At 50.7% G+C, this 20356-nt stretch overlaps 1 protein-coding gene across 1 annotated transcript in view; it reads right to left on the bottom strand.

Moving 5' to 3' along the window:
* Window positions 1–20356, bottom strand: part of GTF3C1 (general transcription factor IIIC subunit 1) — a gene marked incomplete at its 5' end in the record, with an annotated part of 54782 nt that overhangs the window by 8174 nt on the left and 26252 nt on the right. The window contains 16 exons of the mRNA XM_084251052.1: window positions 503–565; window positions 2036–2148; window positions 2897–2978; window positions 3870–4012; window positions 5841–5998; window positions 7596–7784; window positions 7914–7995; window positions 8436–8568; window positions 8917–9058; window positions 11827–12004; window positions 12119–12215; window positions 12653–12750; window positions 14256–14401; window positions 14653–14922; window positions 16374–16558; window positions 18193–18296. Coding sequence (XP_084107178.1) covers window positions 503–565; window positions 2036–2148; window positions 2897–2978; window positions 3870–4012; window positions 5841–5998; window positions 7596–7784; window positions 7914–7995; window positions 8436–8568; window positions 8917–9058; window positions 11827–12004; window positions 12119–12215; window positions 12653–12750; window positions 14256–14401; window positions 14653–14922; window positions 16374–16558; window positions 18193–18296 — 2183 coding nt within the window. The remainder of the gene's footprint in view (window positions 1–502; window positions 566–2035; window positions 2149–2896; window positions 2979–3869; window positions 4013–5840; window positions 5999–7595; window positions 7785–7913; window positions 7996–8435; window positions 8569–8916; window positions 9059–11826; window positions 12005–12118; window positions 12216–12652; window positions 12751–14255; window positions 14402–14652; window positions 14923–16373; window positions 16559–18192; window positions 18297–20356) is intronic.

Here is a 20356-nt window from a genome sequence, read left to right as displayed (position 1 = left end):
TAACAATTCCATGACAGGCTTACAGGACAACTAGCAGCTGTGGCTGGTCCTTATGTTTTCTTTCCATCCAATTCTAAACCAGCTTTTCCCCCAAAGATAATAGGCTTCTCACTGAACTACAGAACAAAAATCAAACTGAATATTAGTTATCCAAGGTGGAAAACATAAGCTGAGCTTTCTAACCATTTTGCTTGGCAGTTCCGGTTCCCCAAGGTCTCTGAAGGCCAGGTCAGTGATAAGTTTGGTTATTTGGTTAGGGGTGAGCAAACTTCCTGTGAAAGGCCCTGCAGTGAGCATTTTAGTCTTCGTGGGCTGGCCAGCCTCTGTCGCACCCTCTACCTCTCTGTGCAGAGCGTGAAAGCAGCGCAGACAACACACAGAAGGGAGATGGCTGTGCCCTGAGAAAAATTTTACTGCCCCAAGCTGGCAGTGGGCTACACTAGGCGCCGCCAGTCCTCAGCCCAAGCAAGCAGCAGAAGGGGTGCGTGCATGCAGCACTTGCCTGTTAAGTTCGTCCTCTTTCCTGATTTGGTCTTTTTCGTCTCCAATCGCCAACACTCGGTACCTGTATAAGAGACGACAGGGCACGTCAGTGGGATGCGGCCGAGCTCCACCAGCAGAGCCGACGCGCCTAGGGACGGCCATTTGTTGGCTAAAATACTACTCACTAAAGTTCAAACATGTCCATGTAAATTATAAACAAGAAAATACCCTGTTCTGCCTGTCAAATGGAAATGAGGTTGGGAAAATAATGGTCACCCAGTGACTGTCCTGAGGCGACCTGGGGGGATGTGAGCGGACAGGAGCCAGCGCAGGCTGCCGGGAGCAGCAGACTTGGGCTCACTGTGATCCAGAACAAGCCCCGGAGAGAAAACTAGAAGAAAATCCCCAGAAAGATAGTCACTAGGTATTTCCTCAGCTGGTGTTTGAGCATCCTATAATCTTGTTTTATTGTGTTCACACCAAGCAAATAACTTGCTTTTTTAAAAAATTGTCACTTAATTTGTAAGATCTTTTTTTTGTTTCTATGAAATTATAAAATCACCTTTGCAAGAGTAAATTCTTCCTAAAACTTATTAACAACAAAAGTATCTTTTAGAAAACACGTGAACTATATTGAGCAAAAGAAAAAAGAATTTGGAACAGTTTTCTTTTTTGCTTTGGCTGCCAGAATGCTATTAAAGTCTGTATGCAGCTATTACAAGGGACCTTTTCCTTAACTCTCGGTGATTTATGAACTCTCCTTTGAAAATCCTTCATTGGCTTCACATGAGGACTGAGGAGAAACACAACAGTCAAAACCAAACCAATTCTAGACTCTTAACATCTGCTGTAACCTGAGGCAGGGGTGGGTGTGGGTAGGGAGGAGAGGCCGGATGGAGCATTGGAGGCAGATTCCTGGGGGCACCAGGGATTGCTTCATACCGGGCAGGGGGTGAAGGTACACATTTGTAGAGCTTTGAACCTACAATCCCTAGAGCAGATACAAACATGTAAACCTACTTTATCTCAATAGACATATTTTGGAAAAATTAAATAAATCTTTGTCTTCTTTCATGACTAAAAGTTGCCCCACAACTTTACTAAAAATACATGGGATTACAAATTATAGACAGGTCAAAAGGCCATTTGAACATCTCTAAGACTAAATATATACCACACCATTTGGGAATTCTGGGGAGCAGTTTACTGCAAGAACAAAAGCCCACAAATTAGTTAAAGGATATTTACCCTGAAAATGACTACAATGGCTCCTAAGGCCTGGCATCAGTGGCCCACATGATGTGCAGAATGAATGAAAGGGTGAAATCTCCACTGCAAAGGCCCTGTACAATCTACAAACAGGAGCTCGGGGTGAACAGCCTTTCTTCATAGGAAGAAATTCAAGTTCCCCATGAGACAAGTTGAGGGGTCCTGAGTCAGGAGAGACAGCAGGCCAAGTGCAACTGCTGACCAGGGAGACACCGTGGTATCCTGGCTGGTGACGGTCTCCTGCCCCAGGAGGATCACACAGACCTTCCCAGAAGAACCTCACCTGGCAAACAGCTCCTGGAGTGTGTCTGGGATTTCAAGGTTAGGATTCTTCAGGGCCGAAGTGAATTTTTCTTTAAGCTTCTCCACAAATTCTTTAAACTCGTTGGCGCAAACCTTTCAACATAGAGAAGGAGATGTTAAGTCCTTCCTCTCCCTGAAGGGAGGTTTCATTGAGACACATGAAGGAAAATTCTGTAAGAAACTCCTCCGCCAGGGACCTCCCAGAAACACTGACCAGGAACCGCCCAGTGCTCGCCTTCCTGCCTCCCCAGCCTAGCGAGTCCACTGGGAAGGTGACAGATGCTCATTGTCACATGCAGGGAGGTGGTGGACCTGGCGTCAGAGGATGCCGACGGCCCCACACCTGCACTGCCAGCACTGTCTCCCAAGTCCTGGATGGAAGACCCAAACGTGTGCTGCAGAGGCCCCAGCGGGCCTTGGGTCATTGTGATTGTCCCCCATGCGCCCCTACAACGAGCAGAGTATGAAGAGAGCCAACAAGCAGCCTCCTTCCCCACTAGTCCCCATCCACCCCACCCCCTCAGAACGCTCAGAGAGAAACTCGCACCCTACCCGCAAGGCTCCCGCAAAGTCTAGCTGTTTGCAATTGCCGAAGGGCTGCCCTACTTTCTTAACAAAAAAGGCCCATGCATGCAGGACTGCAAAGTGGCATGTCAAATTCTAACCGCCTTTAAGAATGGATGCTGGGGTCAGATCAATTGAGATACAAAGTCAAAGAAATGATAAGTTGATTTCCCAAGTGAGCGGGAAAAAAGCCCACGTCTGCCTGGCCAGCAGAGGCAGCGTGAGACTAGAGGCCACAGCAGGGCAGGCCTAGGCCAATGGCATTGTGGGAGCCCACCTTTGGGTCTTCATAGTCACACTTCCGGTTCATGAAATCTCCAATCAGAGCCTTGTCCTGGTACACCTCAACTAGGCAAACCCTGCAGAGAAAGGACAAGAGTGAACCCAGGACTGCCATCACCTCTAAGCTCAGAACCACCATTTCTGCCCTAATGTTTCTGGACTGAACTAAGCAGCTGGAAGTATGACTTACTCATGTACCTGTCAAGTGACTACAGCTTTCAAACATGAAGGATTTGAGGTCAGTCAGAGTTGGGCCTCACTGCTCACACTTCACACCTTGGCTTCTCTGAGCTTCTCTCCTCCATGTGTGAACTGAGAGCAGTAATTCCCACCTGCCTCTCACTGGGACCTGGCCAGGACCAAATTGGATGACCTATGTGAAAGCGCACTGGATGTGTAAATACATGCGACAAGTTTGTTACTAAGAGCTCAAACGTCCCACAGCACTAACTGTCCACTCCACAAATCTTCCTATCTCCAGGATGTAAGGAGAGCCTGACTTGCCCAACAGGAAGTGAAGGGAAAGCAGTCAGCATTTGCTGGGCTCCCAGGTGCTGGCCACTTTGACCATAAAGGGCTTGCAAGGGAGAGGTCAGTGAAGTGAGGGCCCCTGAGGTCATACATATGCCAAGGGCTGGGCAGGTAGGACAGATGTGGCTCTTACTGCCACCATCGTCCTGCTCACCGCGAGGAAACAGCCTCTGAGAGAATAAACACCCTGACCCAGGTCCCGTAGTTTCCAACTTCTACAAGAAGGAGACCCAGGCCTGCCCACCCTGCAGCCCCTCACACTGCACTGCCCCAGGCTGCTGTGGGACAAGAAGCAAAGCATCAGGCAAGGGCCCAAGCTCCAGATCTCAATTCACTGCCAATCACTGTCACTGTGGCCAGTTGGGGGATGCAAGCGGATGGGTCTGAACATTGGAATCACCTTGTCCTGGAGTTAAGAAAGTTCAAATAAGGCTTACTTATAGTTCAGATAGGCTTGTGGATTTTTGACTATGTAGCGAGCTCTTCGTCCAACTGAATGAGATGTTTTGTCCAAAGACTCCTCAAAGGTGGCGTGCAGTATGTCCCGCACGACCTGCCAGGGGACAAACGGGCCCTTCACCTGGACCAGACACAGAATCAAGATGGAAAGTCAGTATCTCAGAGCCCACGTATGGATCATTAACACAAAGTGGGGAGATGTGTTCTGGGGAGCCTCGCTTCTCAGTGGACACGCAAAATTGTCACCTTTACTCAGTCACATTTACTGGGCATTGACTTTGTGCCTCACAAGAGTGAGGGTTGAGCAGAGAAGAATTAGACGCCTTCACTGTCCAGTGGGAAAGACTATCTTTAGGCAAGTAATAGAGACGCTCGTGTGTCTGGAAGCGCATGAGTTAGTGGAGGTTCTGAGGACAGCACAGTGGCTAGTTAATGGCTACAAAGGCCTGATTACTCATTCTGGATGCTCAGGAGCAGTGAGAACTCTGCTCGTGTGTTACCTGAGTGGAACTAGAATGCACTACATTCACAGGCTCAAGGGGCCTATCTCAGCCAAAGCACCCAGGAAGGCAGAGCTGAGCTAAGGAAGAGGCTTGATGACAAGGTTATTTCCTCATAGCCCCAGGAGGAGGTGCCAGAGAGCACGTGCAAGTTCGAGTCAGTAAGTGGGGAAGACTCACTGGCCCAGGCAGAACTCCCCGGCTCCTCCTACCTCTCATTCGATGAAAAACCATTGCAAAGGCAGGAAGAGCAACCGGGGCAGCATGATGCCGCCTCAAGGTTCTTCTTCACAGAAAGGACTGGGTTGGAATTTAGAGGGGAACTAAGGGTGAGTATCAGGGGAAAAGGTCAAGAAAAGGGATCTAATGAGCCTGCAGACAGAGAGCATGCTGGGAACAGGGCTCCAACTGCAGCTCTGCTCAATGTGCAGGCTGTGAGCAGGCTACAAACCTGACTCCTAGGAAGCTGCCTGCCCTGCTCCATCTGGAGGTACCTGGAAGGGCCTTCTGCTGAGGACAGAGCCCATTCCCCTGGGTGGCGTCTGAACACACTCCATCAGAAATGTGTCCATCTGGAGGCTCTCCCCATGCCTGGCTGCAAACTGGGGAGATCAGGACAGCACAACGGGGTGCACTCAGCCAGACCAGGGGTCAGTAAGGGTGCTCTGTGGAACATGGGGAGAAGAACTCTGGCTCGGGCTGTGTGGCCTCCTTAGAGGCAGTGACATTAGAAGAATGAAGCATTTACGAGAGCAAGCAGGTCCCTCCCAATGGTTGGGGATTCAGAGACCAGGCTGGAGGACACCACGAGAGTGTGGGGAACTGTGGCGAGGAAGGCAGAGGAGTGACCCATGAGAAAGGGAAGAGCCTGAGGCCACTGTCCCCACTGCACACCCACTGAGTGATCGCTGTGCAGTAGGCGCTGTGCTAGGGGCTGCAGCTGTGAATACAAACGAAGACTCTTTGCCCAAGGAGCAGCCACTCCAGTGGGCTAAGAGGTGCCAGAAGCAACAGAAGCTGTGTGTAAAGCAGATCTCCAAGGGCCAGGAAGGGGACAGTAATTACTTCCATTTGGCAGGATCAATGAAGCCTTGCCAGGGATGATAAGCAGTTTCTGGAAGACACATAGGAGTTTTTCAGGCAGATGAGGACAGGTAGAGGGGAGCAGGAAAGGGCTGGACTCATGGTGAGAGAGAGAGAGAACGGCTCTGAGCCATGCTGCCTGCAACCGGAAAGACCGCACATGGTCGCCTAAGGCTGGAAAGAAAAGTGCAAGCCGAGGCGCAGGGCAAGTTTGCTGGACTGGGGGAAACGCTCCTCCCAGCGGCCAGGCAGGAAGATGAGTGGCCCCGGCCAGCTGTCCCGTGTGGGGGAGGCAGGAAAGAGAGCTCCTGCCTGGAGGCAGCATGTCAGCTGGCCAGGCTGGGCAGGGTGGGGCAGTGGGCCCACCTTGGTGTTGAGGACGTTGCTGGCGATCCGGCAGAGCATGAGCAGCCCGTCTTCCTGCATGGACCAGGTGACGCGCAGCCGCGTCATCCTCTGTAGAGCACTCTGGTCAGCCTCGTCGTGGTAGCGCAGCCTCTTGTTCTTCTCTTCTGGGAGCTCTTCTGAGAACACGGGGAGGAGAGAGGAGGCCTCTGACACCTGGTTGGGAGCCGTCACTCTGCTGAGGGGGATGTCCTCACCCAGCGAGCAAGATCTGACCCAGGGCGCTAGAATCAGAATCTCAGTGCGCGGGAGGCCGCACAGATGAACCACAAGAGACTAGGCCCTTCCTGGCAGACATTTTTTTACCCCCTTTCATCATTTCTCTTTGGCAGAATTTCATAGCGACAGGCTGGGTGGCCTGAATGTAGCCTCTTATTAGATATCTGCCAACCTCCAGTGCTTCCCACTGGGGCACTGCGCCCTTTGACGGCACTGGCATGGCTTAGGAAGCATGTCAAGCTGTGTGCTGCATGGCGGGCCCTAGTGCTCATGCTCCTGTGCTGTGAGCATGCAGACAGTGCAAACGCTGCATTGGGGGGACAAGGCCCATCCCACAGGGCTGTCTGGAGAGAATGAGACTGGATATAAATACCCAGTGCTAGTCACAAATTAGCTTGTGGTTTAAGCAATACTTTGCAACATCCCTATCAGAAGGACACAATTACTCCCCCTTTCTGCAGTTGAGGACATCTGAAACGCAGTGCCATATGACAACTTGCCCGAAGTCACACAGCCTCATTAGCAGCAGGCTCTGGATTCCAACCCTGAGATGCTGAGCACCAGGTTTTCCTCCCCCTGCGGAAGACACTGGTGGCAGTTTCACGAGTCAGGCACCACATGCCACTGTAGATTCCAAAGGACTGTTTAGTGAGTTTCTTCCAATTAAGGCAGACGTGGGGCAAGAAAATTTAGATTCAAAGTGAAACCACCCACTTCACCTAGCACAAATCTCGTGTTCGTGAGCCACACAGCTCCTACAGATCCCGACAGGCAACCCGCACAGCCATTCCAACAAAAGGGAGGCTGTTTGTTCCAAACATCAGCCAAGCAAACTACAAAAAACTGGTTTCTGTGCAAGCATTCTGCTCTCCTGTGGAAAAGCAGCAGCTCTCAGGTTATTATTAAGACACAAAGGGCACTCAAGTGATTAAAAAATAGGTGGCCAGTTTCCTTACTGCCCTCCTGCCCTCCTCTGCTGCCCATACTGCCCAGACAGAGTCCAAACGGCAACCTAGAGGCCTCACACTTGAGGGGTGCACAAGGTCTGGAGAGATTTGGCAGGATGAGATGACTCCCTCCTTCCCTCTACTTTAAAATACAACAAAACTGAACTTGAGTTTCATTAGCATAAGTGCAAAAACTTAAAAGGTAAACCAACAGGATAATAGGATTTTGGCTGCTTGTGATGAGAAGTTTGCTCAGGCCCTTTGCTAAGGTTTTGTCGGTTGAGATGCAGTTAGCACCTGGACTAAGAGGGTTCTAATGTAGAAACCATAGGACAGAGAAAGCAGAAGGCACACAGGACGTTCAAGGATCTCTCAGCCTAACAGCTAGACTGGGAAAATAAAAAAGCACTCAGGCCACGGTGACACCTCGGGTTGAGGGACACAAACCCCAAGTCTAAGGAGCTCAGGCACAGCTGTTGTGGTCACTGCACCCCTTCAAGCCGGACCGGACCCAGACAAGGCCTAGCAAACGCAAACGAGCAAGTGAAACCTTTTTTCTTTCTCTTGTTCTTCTTTGCAGGGTCCTTCTTCAGACGTTTTCGCTTCTGGTTCTTGCCGCCTCTCACTCTGAGGTTTCTGTCCAGCAAGGGCTCTTGCTCCAAGTTAAGCTGCTCCGCCCTGTCAGCACAGAGCTCGGCTCCTGCTCCAGCTTCTCCCCAGATATTCAACCTGCCGTTGCCTAGAAATGACCACAGATCAGCCTTTTGAGATGAGCTCCGCAAAGGCCAGAGCCAAATGAGATGGTGTGGTGGTCTCTGGCTCTCACTGAAACCAGGGCTGTTTGGGGCTGAAGTCTTAGCACACATACCTCCAGTACCAAGTGGCAATGGATGCTTAGACAGAAACGTCTGGAGCCTCACTGTGAGCCCGTTCTCTGAAGCAGTGCTCTCCTGAAACACAAGCACACACTGGAGTATGGCAGGCGTGCCCATGAGTCCCCGGGGCCAGAGCATCAGTGCAGTGAGTGTGCGTGCCCGACTTAGTAGCAAAGACAGCTGTGGGGGGCCTGCCACAAAGCTGGGGTGTCCCCTTGTCGCCACTTTCTGACACATACACTCTCCCCTCTTGTATGACACTTGTCTCTCAAGCTTTCTGTTCCCCATTTAAAATAGCTGCCCATGTTACAGAACAAGTAAGGATCTAATGAAAAATAGTCATCCAGAAAGATACTTTAGGGGTCTGGTGTAGTTTCAATACCAATGGAAGTAAACACTGTATCTCTGGTCAATTCTGGCTTTACTAACTCAGAGACCATGAGCCTGGAATGGGAAAAGTGCCCCTGGCCCCCAAACTATGATCCACAATGGATGCCCGCACCCCAAAAGCCCACCTTTCTGGCCTTGATGATATAGCTGGTCCAGATCCAGTTGCGCTTTAGATGGCCATAGAAGCTGGAGTCAAGCCCAGCAGCGCCCAGGCCGTCTCCGGGGATCAAGCCTTCATCCACCACCTCTCGGCTGCCCCTGGCGAGATGGGAAATAAATGGAGTGAGCGTCACTCGGGAACTGAAAGAGAGCCACGAGTGACCAAGGTGTTTTTGTTAACTTTTACCTACTCAGAACAACACCTGACAGGCAGAAGTGAGGAATTTGTCATAACCCCAGATTTTAATGTAAATTCTCAATTTTTGAATGTTGGCAACTGATTTTTTTAAACAACATGTGGCCTAAATAAGTGTGGCTGGGCCAATATTTGGCCCAGAGCCACCAATTTGCAGCTTCTGCACCAGATTTGGGTCTACCCAGCCTGACCCAGAAGCCCGGCGTGGAGGAGCGGGGCCTGGGGCCACATGTGCAGGGACAGGCACGCACGTGGTGTACTCCAACAGGGCACACTTGCGCTCCAGGTTGTGCTTGTCCACGGCGCTCTCCTGCTCCTTCTGCAGATTGCCCTCCTCGTCGCTGCCCTGATCCCCGCTGCTGTCCTTCCTGACCCGCGGGCAGCGAATCACACCTGCAAAACCAAACACGCCATGCTGCTGGATCTCTGGCTGCGGCTCTGGCAACCAATGAGCTGCTGAGGGGTGAGAGAAATTTCTGGGAACAGGATGCCCAACCAGATGAAAGGGCCTGAAACTGGCAGAACCTCTTTGTACAAAATACCTGTCAGAGGGAGTGGAAGGGGGAGACCTATAGCCCTAGTGGGTGAGTCTAAGCAAAGGGTCTATGCACAGGCTCAGCTCTAGGGGGTACAAACAGGCAACCAGGGGGCCCAAAAGGCTCAGGGTGTCTGTGAATAAAGGACCCAGGGACCAATTTGCAGGTCCTTATAAGGACCCTTGGCTTCCTTTCTGCGGGAGGCCAGGGAAGTTCCAGGAGCCAGCACAGAGGAAGCATAAGTGAGAAGGGGTACCCCAAGTGCTGGTGGTGGCAGGCACAGGGTCGGCAGGAATCTAGACAGACAGTCTGAGACCGCATCAGTTTCCCTGGGCCTTCTGGTCTCTCGGAGCAGCCAGATGTTTCCCGAGTGCCCAACAGGTAGACTAATGTGGTTGAGAACTACAATCAGTGATTCCACAATAAGGAAAATTACTTTCTTACAAGAGAACATATTATAGAACAAAAACCACTGCTTGACTAAGGGAAAGGAAGGTTATGGGAATTTGCAGACCCCCTCCTAAGCAGCCCTACTAAGAGCTAGGCTGGTTAGGTGTGGCATGGGTGAGAGTGAGGAGCCACGGGGAGAGAGACTAGCTCTGGGCCTTCCAGCCGGAGCTTCACATGAGACAGCTTACTCAAGCGTCATGTGGGCTCCAAACGGCAGTGGTGGTGCGCCCAGTTTAGAAATGAAGAAACTAAGAGAGTACAAAGACCTAGAGCCAGACATTTAGAGGGACAGTTGAACCTAGAAAACTTCATGTGCTGTTCATGTGCACATCAAGCTGCTTGTTAGACTAGCAGATTTAGGACCTCCCCCACCTGCCCAATCCAAATCTCAGGACTGGGCCCAGTAATCCACATTTTAACGGGCTACTCAGGTGATTCTTGGGCAGACTCACATTTAGGGAATCCCAGCTTTACACATTTAAACCCCACCTTTAAAGGCTGCTCATGCCTTATTATATGGTACCTTCCCCTTAGTCTTTAGGCAGAACCACCGCAAATGTTTGTTGAATGAGTGCCTGATTCTCCACAAGGCGCCCACATTCTGCTCATAAACACTAAAAAATGAAAATTCTCCAATTGTCAAGCCTGAAAAACTCTGGTGCAAATAAAATACTGGTTCACAAGTTTTTATTTAGATATAAAATGAAGGACTATTAGGGAACTTAAAAATCTGAAATGGTAGAAGTGTAGCTTACTGCCGAAGGCAAGAGGATTCTATAAAACACACTGCTCCCAAATTTGTCTGGACTCATTAAAGGTTATAAACACAATTCTGTCAAATAAATATATGGCTCCTGCTTTGTAAAAGTCTAGATGTAATACTGCTCTTTCAGTCCTGGGAAAGGAGAATGCAACAAGATTCCTCTCCCAGTTGCAAAATAAATGTAGCATCCTATTTCTCCTATCAGAAGGGGTAAGGAAAGACCAAATGGAAACTGCCTCAGGGGAAAGAGAGGCAGACTGGAGATTCTACAGACTTCCACAAGCCCTCCATTCATTCAATAAACATTTATGGGAGGTCAACTGTGTACCGGCCATTTTGAGACTCCCTATAGATGGAAGTCAAGTATCCTGTGCTCAAGGACTTCAGAGAATGCCAGCAATGGCTGCTCAGAAGGCTTCCTCTAAGAGGTGATGCTTGAAATCGGAGTGGCTATTGGGAGGTGAGCAAGGCTGCCAGGAGACCTTCCAGAGGGAGGAGAATAACACAAGCAGAGCCCTTATCTAAAGGCCCTGCCATTCATCCAGTCCACTGGCAAGGCTGGTCAGGTCTTCTTCCAATATACCCCAAGCTGTCCTCTCCCTTCGTCGCACCAGTGCACATCTCCCTTGGAGACACGTCACAGCCCCTAACTGTCCTCCCTGCTCCTACTCTTGTGCCTTGGTCCATACTCTACATAGCCACCTGGGCAAGTTTTGAAAACTTGAGATCACTTCTCCTTGTACATCCATCCAGCGGCTCCCTCCCACTCAGAGTAACCCACACGCTGTACTATCCTGCAAGGCCCCCAGAGGCTGGCTCTGCCCTACTTCTCCATCTCAGCTGCCACCTTCTCCCCACCAGCTGCCTCTTCTGTTTCCCAGCTCCCAGGGGCAGGGGGAAAGGATGCTGTCCTGCTGTTTCCCTGGCCTGGAATGCTCTTCCCCAGGCTGGCCTGGTTCCAGCCTTTAAAACGCAGCTCACAGGTCTCCTCCCTCACAAAGGCTACTCCTGACCACCCTGTTAAAATGCCCTCGACTCATCACTCGAGCCTATCACACTCTAGGGGTGCATATGTGTGTGTGTGCACGTGTGTGTGTCTTTTCCATGAGCATGGCAGTCCCCGGCAGGCAGGGCTGGTGTTCTCACTGCTGCATGGTCAGCTCAAGGAGTGACACAAGGCACTCAATAAACACTAAGTGAAAAATGATAAAGACAAAATGGAGCTACTTATGCTAAATGGGGTGCCGCGCTGGGAGCACTCAAGAGCTACCTACTACTCTGCCTTCTAAGGGAGCTCCAAGGCCATGCTCGGCCCAAGAGCAGCCTGAAAACCACCAGACCAAGTGACTTCTGTCTGGTCTCCTCCAGCTACGCATAGAGAGCAGGGAAAACTGAGCAAAGACAGACGGTACCTAAGGGGGTGTTGAGGCAGACACACTGCAGATCCAACCAATAGCTCTCCACATCCTGCATGGAGTTCAGGACATAGGGACGCCTCTCGAAGGGCCGGCTACTATGCGCGAGGTTGTAGTGCGGGTCGCAGGTGGTGGTGTCCACGATGACCGCGTTCTTCTTCAAGAAAATAAAGACCTACGAGAGAGACATGGGAGGGGAGGGCAGTCCCTCAAGAGGAGCATGCAGTCAGCTGACTGGAACGTGTGCTCACCTACCAGACCCTCTTCAGGAGAGTGTGAAAGGCATTACCTGATCTTTATCCTGATACTTTTCCGTGGGACCAAACTGGAGCAGCCCCATGTAGCACAGCCTCTGGAGGTTCTCCACTACCGAGAAAATGTAGCGTCTAGAAAACAGGGGAGCATGGTCACGTCACACTCTTGACGGGCTCCGGGGGTCTGCAGCTGGAGTGGCAGCCTCGGGCCTGCACTGTACGGAGCCCAGAACCAGCCTTCCCAGCATCCACCCAGGGCAACACTCTGACCTACATCGGGGCTAGAGTTTGGAAAGTGACAAAGGAAAACAGGGCTCTAGTGCTTGCGCAGCAGCAGCAGATTTTACTTGAGAAGAACCTTGAAATCAAGTAATGAAACATGCTAGCCCATACTTCACTAGCCTGTGCTTGATGTAGCATACTTACAGGGGGCTGAGCTCATGGAAACCTTGAGTTTTTACAATCTGGAAGGCTGAACCTGTATCTTTCTGGTGAACAATCATTCAGAAACCCAACTTGAAGGGGGGTGCTGGGCCCTCGCCATACCGCAGCAGTTTCAGTAGGCTCACCTCTTGTACAGAAGCTGCTGCCGGATGGGCTTGGGGAGAAATCGGATCAGTGTGTGCTTCTTCAGAGGGTCGTCCAGGTACTCCTCGAGGTTGTCCACCTGAGAGGGGAAGTTCAAGTTCTACTTACCCTCATGACTGGAGTAAATTGCAAAAATTTTGAAAAATGCTCACCCCTACTTTCTGGGCTGTAGCCTCTCTGAATGTGCCCATCGGCTGCCCAGTAACTGCCCCTCCTCTTGCTCTCCTCCCCTTCGCCCCCCATCTCTGCCTTCAGTCACCCTCCCTTCCAGCTCACTGGCCACACTGCTGGGTGCAATAAACAGGTGTCCTCATACCCTGCTGGTGGGCATACAAATTGCTGAAATGTGTGCACAGAATATAAGGATATATTTATGTATTTTGCAAAAAGATAAAGAATGCTTATTCCCTTGGAAACCAGCGATTCGACTTCTATCTTTACCCCAAGGAAAAAATTCTGGTGAGCCTTCGTGGTGGCACAAAGGCTTAAGTCTCAGCACTATGAAGCTATCGGTAGCCCCTGCAGCACGAGTTCGGTCCCCTGACCAAGAAGCTAACCCACACAGCGCAGCAGACCTTTCCTGTCTCATCCGCTGCTCCCCTCAGCAGTGGTTTTCAGTCAATCTGCCTGTTCTGCTCCCCACTCTGTCTCTGGTAAATCCTCTCACCCCCTGCACCTCTGGCCTGTACCCCAGTTCTCGTATACATAAATATTTAAAAGAAAAATTTGGAGCTGCCCCAAAATAAGTCCGCCTAAATGTTTTTATCAATATGCCATTTATAATACCAAGAAATTGGAATTTAAATGTCTAAAAATAGAGTATGGGTTAAATAAATTTGGATATATATACAAGAAGGAATACTATAAATTTACTTAATATCTAGCTAAAACTCAAATTGCAAAATACAAAAAAAAAAACAGATAATAAAGGTAAATGTAGTATAGTGTTGAGTCAACTTTCTCTTAATAGGGAGATCTCACACATACACAAATATGTGGCATAGGAAAAAACGCAGAAAATCTACCAAAAACACCAGCAATGAAGGTATGGATAATTTTAACTTTCTCCTTTTTCTATATTTACCACATTTCAAGAACATCTATTGTTACACAACAATTGTCTTTCTGTCTGTTGACTGATCTACTTAAGTCTTTGAAGTATTCCCCTTGACCCACCAACCGACTGACCAAGAAACCACCCACGCCTCCATTCACCCAACCTTACCGCCCCTCTGGCATGCCTGCCATCCATCCATCCATCCATCCATCCATCCATCCATCCATCCATCCAGCCTGTCTTACCTTCTGATTGATCCACCTAGAACAAGTCTTTCATATGTTTTGTTATTGACTAACTGATCATCCGTCTATCAATTAGCTATCTGCCTGTCTGTCTATTGACTCACCTACCTAGAAAAAAAAAATCTTGCCAGAATCTTCCACTAACCATTCATCCATCCATCCATCCACCTGGGCAACTGCAAGACTTAAAGTATTTTTCCGTGCCCTAGTGAATGGGGCCCTCCAGCCTGGCGCCAGGGGTCAAGCCCTGAGGCCCTACAATGGCCCTGGAGCTACGAGTACCTTGTAGCTGACTTGCACGATTTGGACGAAGATGGAGAGGGGCAGGCAGAGGAGAAGGTCACTGACCAGGGCCCAGCCGAAACCAAAGTCCCGGTGGATGGGGATGGGAGGGATGTAACGTGTCCACGAGACTTCGTCCACATACACTAGGAGAAAACCAGAGTCAGTCCACAGTCAGGGTCCCCGGGCAGGAAGGCGACGCCCACTCCCAGTAGGTCCCTCTCACCAAAGACTTGGGCAAAAATCCTACTGCCGGATAATAAGCCCAGAGCTTAGGAAGTTTGGATTAAGACTTTATTTTGATCAGGGCCATGTGGGGCTGCAGCCAGTTGAGATGAGAAGGCCCACCACGATCCCTCTAGGTCCCACTGCGGCCTGCCTGCCGCAGGCATCTCACCTGTCTCTGTGGCGAGTTCCACTTCAGTCTCCCAGACGCCTGTGTCCCGGCCCTCCCTGGGTGGACCATCGGAGGGCTCCGAGTCATTTCTGGAGTTCTGAGCTCCCGTACGGCCTGGTTCCTGCCTTGCCAGTCTTCTCTCTCTGAGGACCGGCTTTTCTACCAGGTGGCTGGCAGGATGCCCATAGATCAGGTACCACAGAAACATGTGAATTGTCCGCAGGCGAGGCATTTTGGGCAGAAACCCTAGAGAACGCCCAAGTCCAGGAACTAAGGCAAGAATGGGAGAGATCAGTGCTTGAAAAACCCCAGATTCCATTTGATCCAATTCACTCAAGAACCAATGACTGCACTATGTCCCATGTACCAGGGAGACAGTAAATAGCCCTTTTTTTTTTTTGAAACAGTAAATATTCTCACCCTCTTGGAACTCAGTTTCTAGAGGGAAAGGGAAGAAAATAACAAAATACCTAAAATAATATATCACGTGGAAAGAGCTGATACAGAAAGTAAAGGACGGGGGAGGGAAGCCGTGATTGTACAGAGAGACCTTGCGTGAAGTCCTGAGAGAATCTGCAAGTCAGAGGCAGCCATGTGACGCATGCCGGCGTGCCTCCCCTGGCAAGCCAAGGTGCCTGAGATGAGTGTGTGGCTGGCATGTTCGAGGAAGGGCCAGGAGGCCAGGTGACAGGGTAGAACAAGGAAAGAGAGCACAGAAGGTGAGCCAGAGTATACCGAAGACAGGAGGGTGGAGGCCCACAGGCTCCACCTAAAGGCTCCTGCTTGATGGGACTAGACAAGATAGTCTAAAAGCCGGTTTCTCTTAAGCAGCTTATTTCTTTATGGACATAAGCAAGGTGCTCCTGGGCTTTCCCAGCGAGGACAGGGAAGCCAGGGCAAGCGCCCAAAGGCCCCTCCTGCACTGCCACGCCTCCCCCACCAGAGGACGTGCCACTGCCTCATCTACGCAGGCACGTGCGCCCAGCGGTACATGCTCAACACTCGTTGTTTTTCCTTCAGTCTGCACTTTCTAACTGTGAATGCTTGAGGGTAAAGACCACAAATGTGAGGCTGGAGTCCCTAGAACAGGAAGTCACACAAATGACCTCGGGTACTTGGAATTCCCAGGGCTGCTGTGTCCCCTACCAGGACATTTCCTGCTGGACAGAGGTCTATGCCCTGGTAAGTTGCCCTGGCCCTGCTTTACCAGCACGCACACCTGTGGCCAGGAGACGAAGCGAGCACCTGATTCTAAAGCCATGGCCACTGCCCTTGCCCAGCACAAGTTTCAACTCAGTTCAACCTAGTAGGGGAGGGGCAGGGAGGAGACCTGCCTCTGCTAACCTTTCATGACTTCTCAACCACGTCCATGACTGTCTGACCAAAAGGTTTGGGGGTCAGAAGAAGAGATTTTCTGAGTTTTATAGAACGTTCCAGGGATAATGAGCAGGAGGAGTTAATCTTGGTGAGTAACTCCTGACAAGGTAGCATAATTTCCTCTGGTTCTCTGAATAGCTTTGGAGAGGCTGTATCATTCCCATTTGGCAGGGAGGGACACTGATGCTGGTGAAAGTCACATGACCAGCCCCACATTACCCAACAGGCACTTAGGACTTGATTCTCTACTTACAGCCCAGAGCTTGAAGGTAGAATACCTGGAAACTGTAACATCGTGTACACGCGACAAAGGGAAGACAAAACTGACAAGAAGTTGCTTTTACCTACTACAGGGTTATAATTTTTAAGCTGGGTTATGCCCATCTTCTCATCAGTCTTTTTCACCCGTGGAGGTTCGGGTTTAGAGGACGCATCCGTCGGAGAGTCTCCCGATCCAGCTGGGTCCTCTTTCCCTTGACTTTCTTCTTCGACCTCTCCTTGAGGCACTGGTGGCTGGGACACTTTAATTCTGTAGTTCAAATCCAAGATCAAAATCAAGGGCTGAGAGAAAGGGCAGGTTCTGTCCTCATGACTCAGATAAAGTCAGCAAGCCCTGGCTTCCAACCCAACTGCAGGTGGATGACGCAAATGAATAAAATGTATCAGGTCACTAGACATTTGGGAATGGTGGGGACTGTGGTGACCTGGAAATCACACCCCCACTTATGACAGCTCTACCTTTTAAGAAAGAGAGACTGTGGGATACCCGGCCCTCTTATTCTCGGGGCTATTGTCTTGGTCCACAGAGTTCTTGCTGGAAGGCAAGGCATACAGTCAGGCAGTTCTCTCACCATGGACAAAAGTCCTGGTATGAGGAACATACTGGGAAATCAGTATCTGCCGAAAACAGCAAGCAGATATTATGGCCAGCTTAGCAAGACCGGCTAGAATACCTTGCTTGAAAAGATTAGCAGAAATTTAGGTAAGAATAGAGATAATGTGTTTTGACTAGCAGGAGCAATGGAGCCTCCCCAGGCAGCAGCCCCTGGTCACTCCACCACAGCTTACATCCCAGATACCATTCACATATATTCCCTTGTGCTTGCCCCACCTTTGTGCTTGATTCTAATAAATACCGCCCTTGGATGGGGCTGCACATTACTTCCCTGTGTAGTCCCTCCAGGTTTCTCATTGCTCTCCATGGACTTTGAGTGATCTTTCCCTCATCCTGTGCCACTCCCAATGCTGCTGCCCCCCAAGGCGACAGGAGCCCGAGATTCTGGGTCCCCTGATACTTTCATAAATGGCAGAAACTAGGAACTTGATGTGAAATTAAATGGCACCTGAGTAGTGTCTATGTGGCCCGCACGCAGCCAGGCCCACACACCTGTAAGTCAGATCCGGCCTCTGTCAGGCCAGGTGCCACTTCGGGTTTAAACTCAGCTAAGAACCTGCTCCCACTTCTGAAATTTCTCTTGGCCCATTGGGTGGTTATAAACAAAATTAGAGAAGACCTCAGAGAGGCAACTAGAATCACTCTGAACCGCTGGGAGACAGCAAGTATCACATACTGCAGGGCCCATGGCGTGGAGTCCTCCAGCCAGAATTAGAGTAGGACCAAGAATGGTAAGACTGTTTTGTTTTTTTTTAAAACAGTACTTCTCTCTCTTTTTTTTTTATAGAGGCATGCTTTATTTATTTATTTGTTTGCTTGTTTTGTTTATACATGCACTGGGTACAGTCAGAAGCGCGGGAGGGTGAGAGAATTCACCAGAGCCAGGGCGGGTAGCAGAGCAGGCAGAAGGACAGAAGTACACTGCTGAGGGGAGCAGCGGGCGGCAGGAGAAGTCTGCGCGCCATGTGGGACCCTCCTCTGGTGGCCGGGGAGCAGCCAGGGATCGAACCGGCACCGCAGAGGCCGTGGGCAGCTTCGCAACCCAGCGCTCAACCAGTGTGCCACCGGGGAGGCCCGGTAAGACTGTTTTTAATCAGACACCAGAAATTGATCCCTGTTTAGACGAGGGGCTCATGGACCACAAACCCCATATCAGTGGGTTTTCTTACCTCATACAAGTATAAATAAAGGGCATTTGCAGACCTGCCTCAGGTCAAACCCAGCCCCAGGGGACGCCACCAAGATGCGTAGAGAGCACTATCACTTGCCTGTTTGCTGTGCTTGAGTTGGAGATCCGGAAACGAACCTGCTCGATGGCACTTCTTACGAGAGGGTCGTTCTGGTCCATGGACGGGTGCACCACCAGGTCCACCTGCAGAGTGATGTGGAGTGTGTGTCCCAAAGGGCAGGGCCAAGGGAGACCCCCGCTCCAGAACTCAGTTCCTTGGTGGAATGCTGGTTATACCTATTTGCATAATTTTTTCAAAAGATACTCATGAGACTGGAGATAATTCTGTGGCTACACAGTCTGCCATTCATTCCAGAGACATGCAGCCCTGAGCAGGGGAGGAGGGCCGGCCTGGAGGAGAGCGGTGACCCCCTGCAGCATCCTCACTGGGCTGTCTCCCCCGATCTCTGCCACCTGGTGGCTGCTCCGGATGCCCAGCACCTGCTCTCTGAGAACTTCCCAGTTACCTATGAATCCTGAGGGCTTCCCTCTGGAGAAGGTAAGTGGCTTTCATTAATCTCTCCTTGCGGTGGTGAGTTCTGCTGTGGGACTCCTGCTGGGCAGGCTTCAAAACAACTGGCCAAGATTTAGAGCTGCTTTTGTTACCTTTCCCGAGGTACCAAAGCTGAATGGCTAGGGCGGCTATCATTTCTTGAACAGCATTAGAACGGCAAATAGAAACTGGAAGGGAAATAACCTGGTGGGTGGAGCAGGGGTGTGTGACAGCTGTGTAGGGGATGGCAGCACGGTGGTCAAGGCCCTGGAAAGCCAGGTTCTGTTTCATCTGTTGCTGGCAGAAGAGAGCCAGATCGGGGTCTCTAAAGGTGTGACTGACCAAGCAGGCTTCATGCCAGACACAGGCTGAGGGAGGAAAGAGGCAACAAAGCCCAGATGGGGACTCCAAAAGGCCACACTTGGTTCAGTCTCTTCTGCTCCTCATTTGTGAAGTGGGGACCTCGCCCCTCTGCCCTGCCAATTTTTTTTGTGGTTTTGTGAGGTTCAAATGAGGGACACATTAGGAAATTTAAAGGCGTCATGGGGCAAACACAGACTCTTCCCATTTCCTTGCTTTCGACAGCTAAGTGGCAAAAGCCAGTGGACAGGGCAAGATGCAGCGTGAGGGCCAAGGCTGATGGAGCCTCCAGCAGCTTAGCAGGCCGCCTACTTGCGGCACATGCTCCGGGGGCTGTGCGCACCTCCTTCACTCTGGAGGCAGACAGACAACAGCGTGGCCCTGTCCAGTCAGAAAACAGGCCACCGGAGAGGTGCCCTGAGCAAGAGGCCCCAGCAGCGGGGCTCTTCATTTGGGAGGTTGCGTGATCCTCAGTGTTTACCTGGCGCTTGCTCCGTCCAGTTCCACCGGGCGGGAATCCCAGGCAGAACTGGGGATGCAGCAGGTACATGGGCCAGATCACCCCTCTCCACTCCTGGACTGGGGAGATTTTCATTCCCTCAGTGACTGCCCAGAAAGACTGCATGTACCAAAGACCTGCTCTGTGAAGAGTAGTGGGGATCAGAGGCTGCCGGCAGGGGCTTCTGTCCGAGAGCGGGGTGAGCACAGGGAGCTCCTGGCACCACTCAAGGGACAAGTGGCTGACTGGCTGGGGACAGGGGACGGACGAGGCAAGGGACTCCAGTCAGAGCTGCTGACTTGGAATGGTGGAGACTGTCTCTTCAGTCATTTTTTTCAAATTTCCAATGTCTCAATAAAGCGGGTGAAGTAAAAAACCAGAAATGATCTTGCTAGCTTAAGAACACAAAACATCAAAGCAGAGATTTCTGAGGCAAAGATTTAACTGTAGTCAGAAGGGGCAGGAAATTACAAGTGACTGTCCCTACGGCACCATTTCCTCTGGTCCCAGGGTCCAGCTGGGCGCTCTCAAATTACTCTGACCCTGAAAAATTTATGCCTTAAAATGTGTGCCAGGCTGCTGAGCTACAGTTGCTATGGGAATGGCCCCAAACTTTAAATTTTACAGAAACAGATAAATTGCAACAGAAGAGATAAATCGTCCCCACTGGATTACCCCAGCAGTGCATCCTAATTGAGTCACTACCGTCACCTCCTCGGGGATACGTTTCCTCAGATCTCCGTGGAAAATGTTCTTGCTGCTTCGCCTAAATTTTCCACCTTCTAAATGCTGCTTAATTTCTCCCACCTGCCTCTGTTGAACGTCACAATGCCTCCACTTTCCTCCTCTGTC

Source organism: Talpa europaea, assembly GCF_964194135.1.
Source record: "Talpa europaea genome assembly, chromosome: 12".
Lineage (NCBI taxonomy): Eukaryota > Metazoa > Chordata > Mammalia > Eulipotyphla > Talpidae > Talpa > Talpa europaea.
This window is presented reverse-complemented; position numbering and strand designations above follow the sequence as displayed.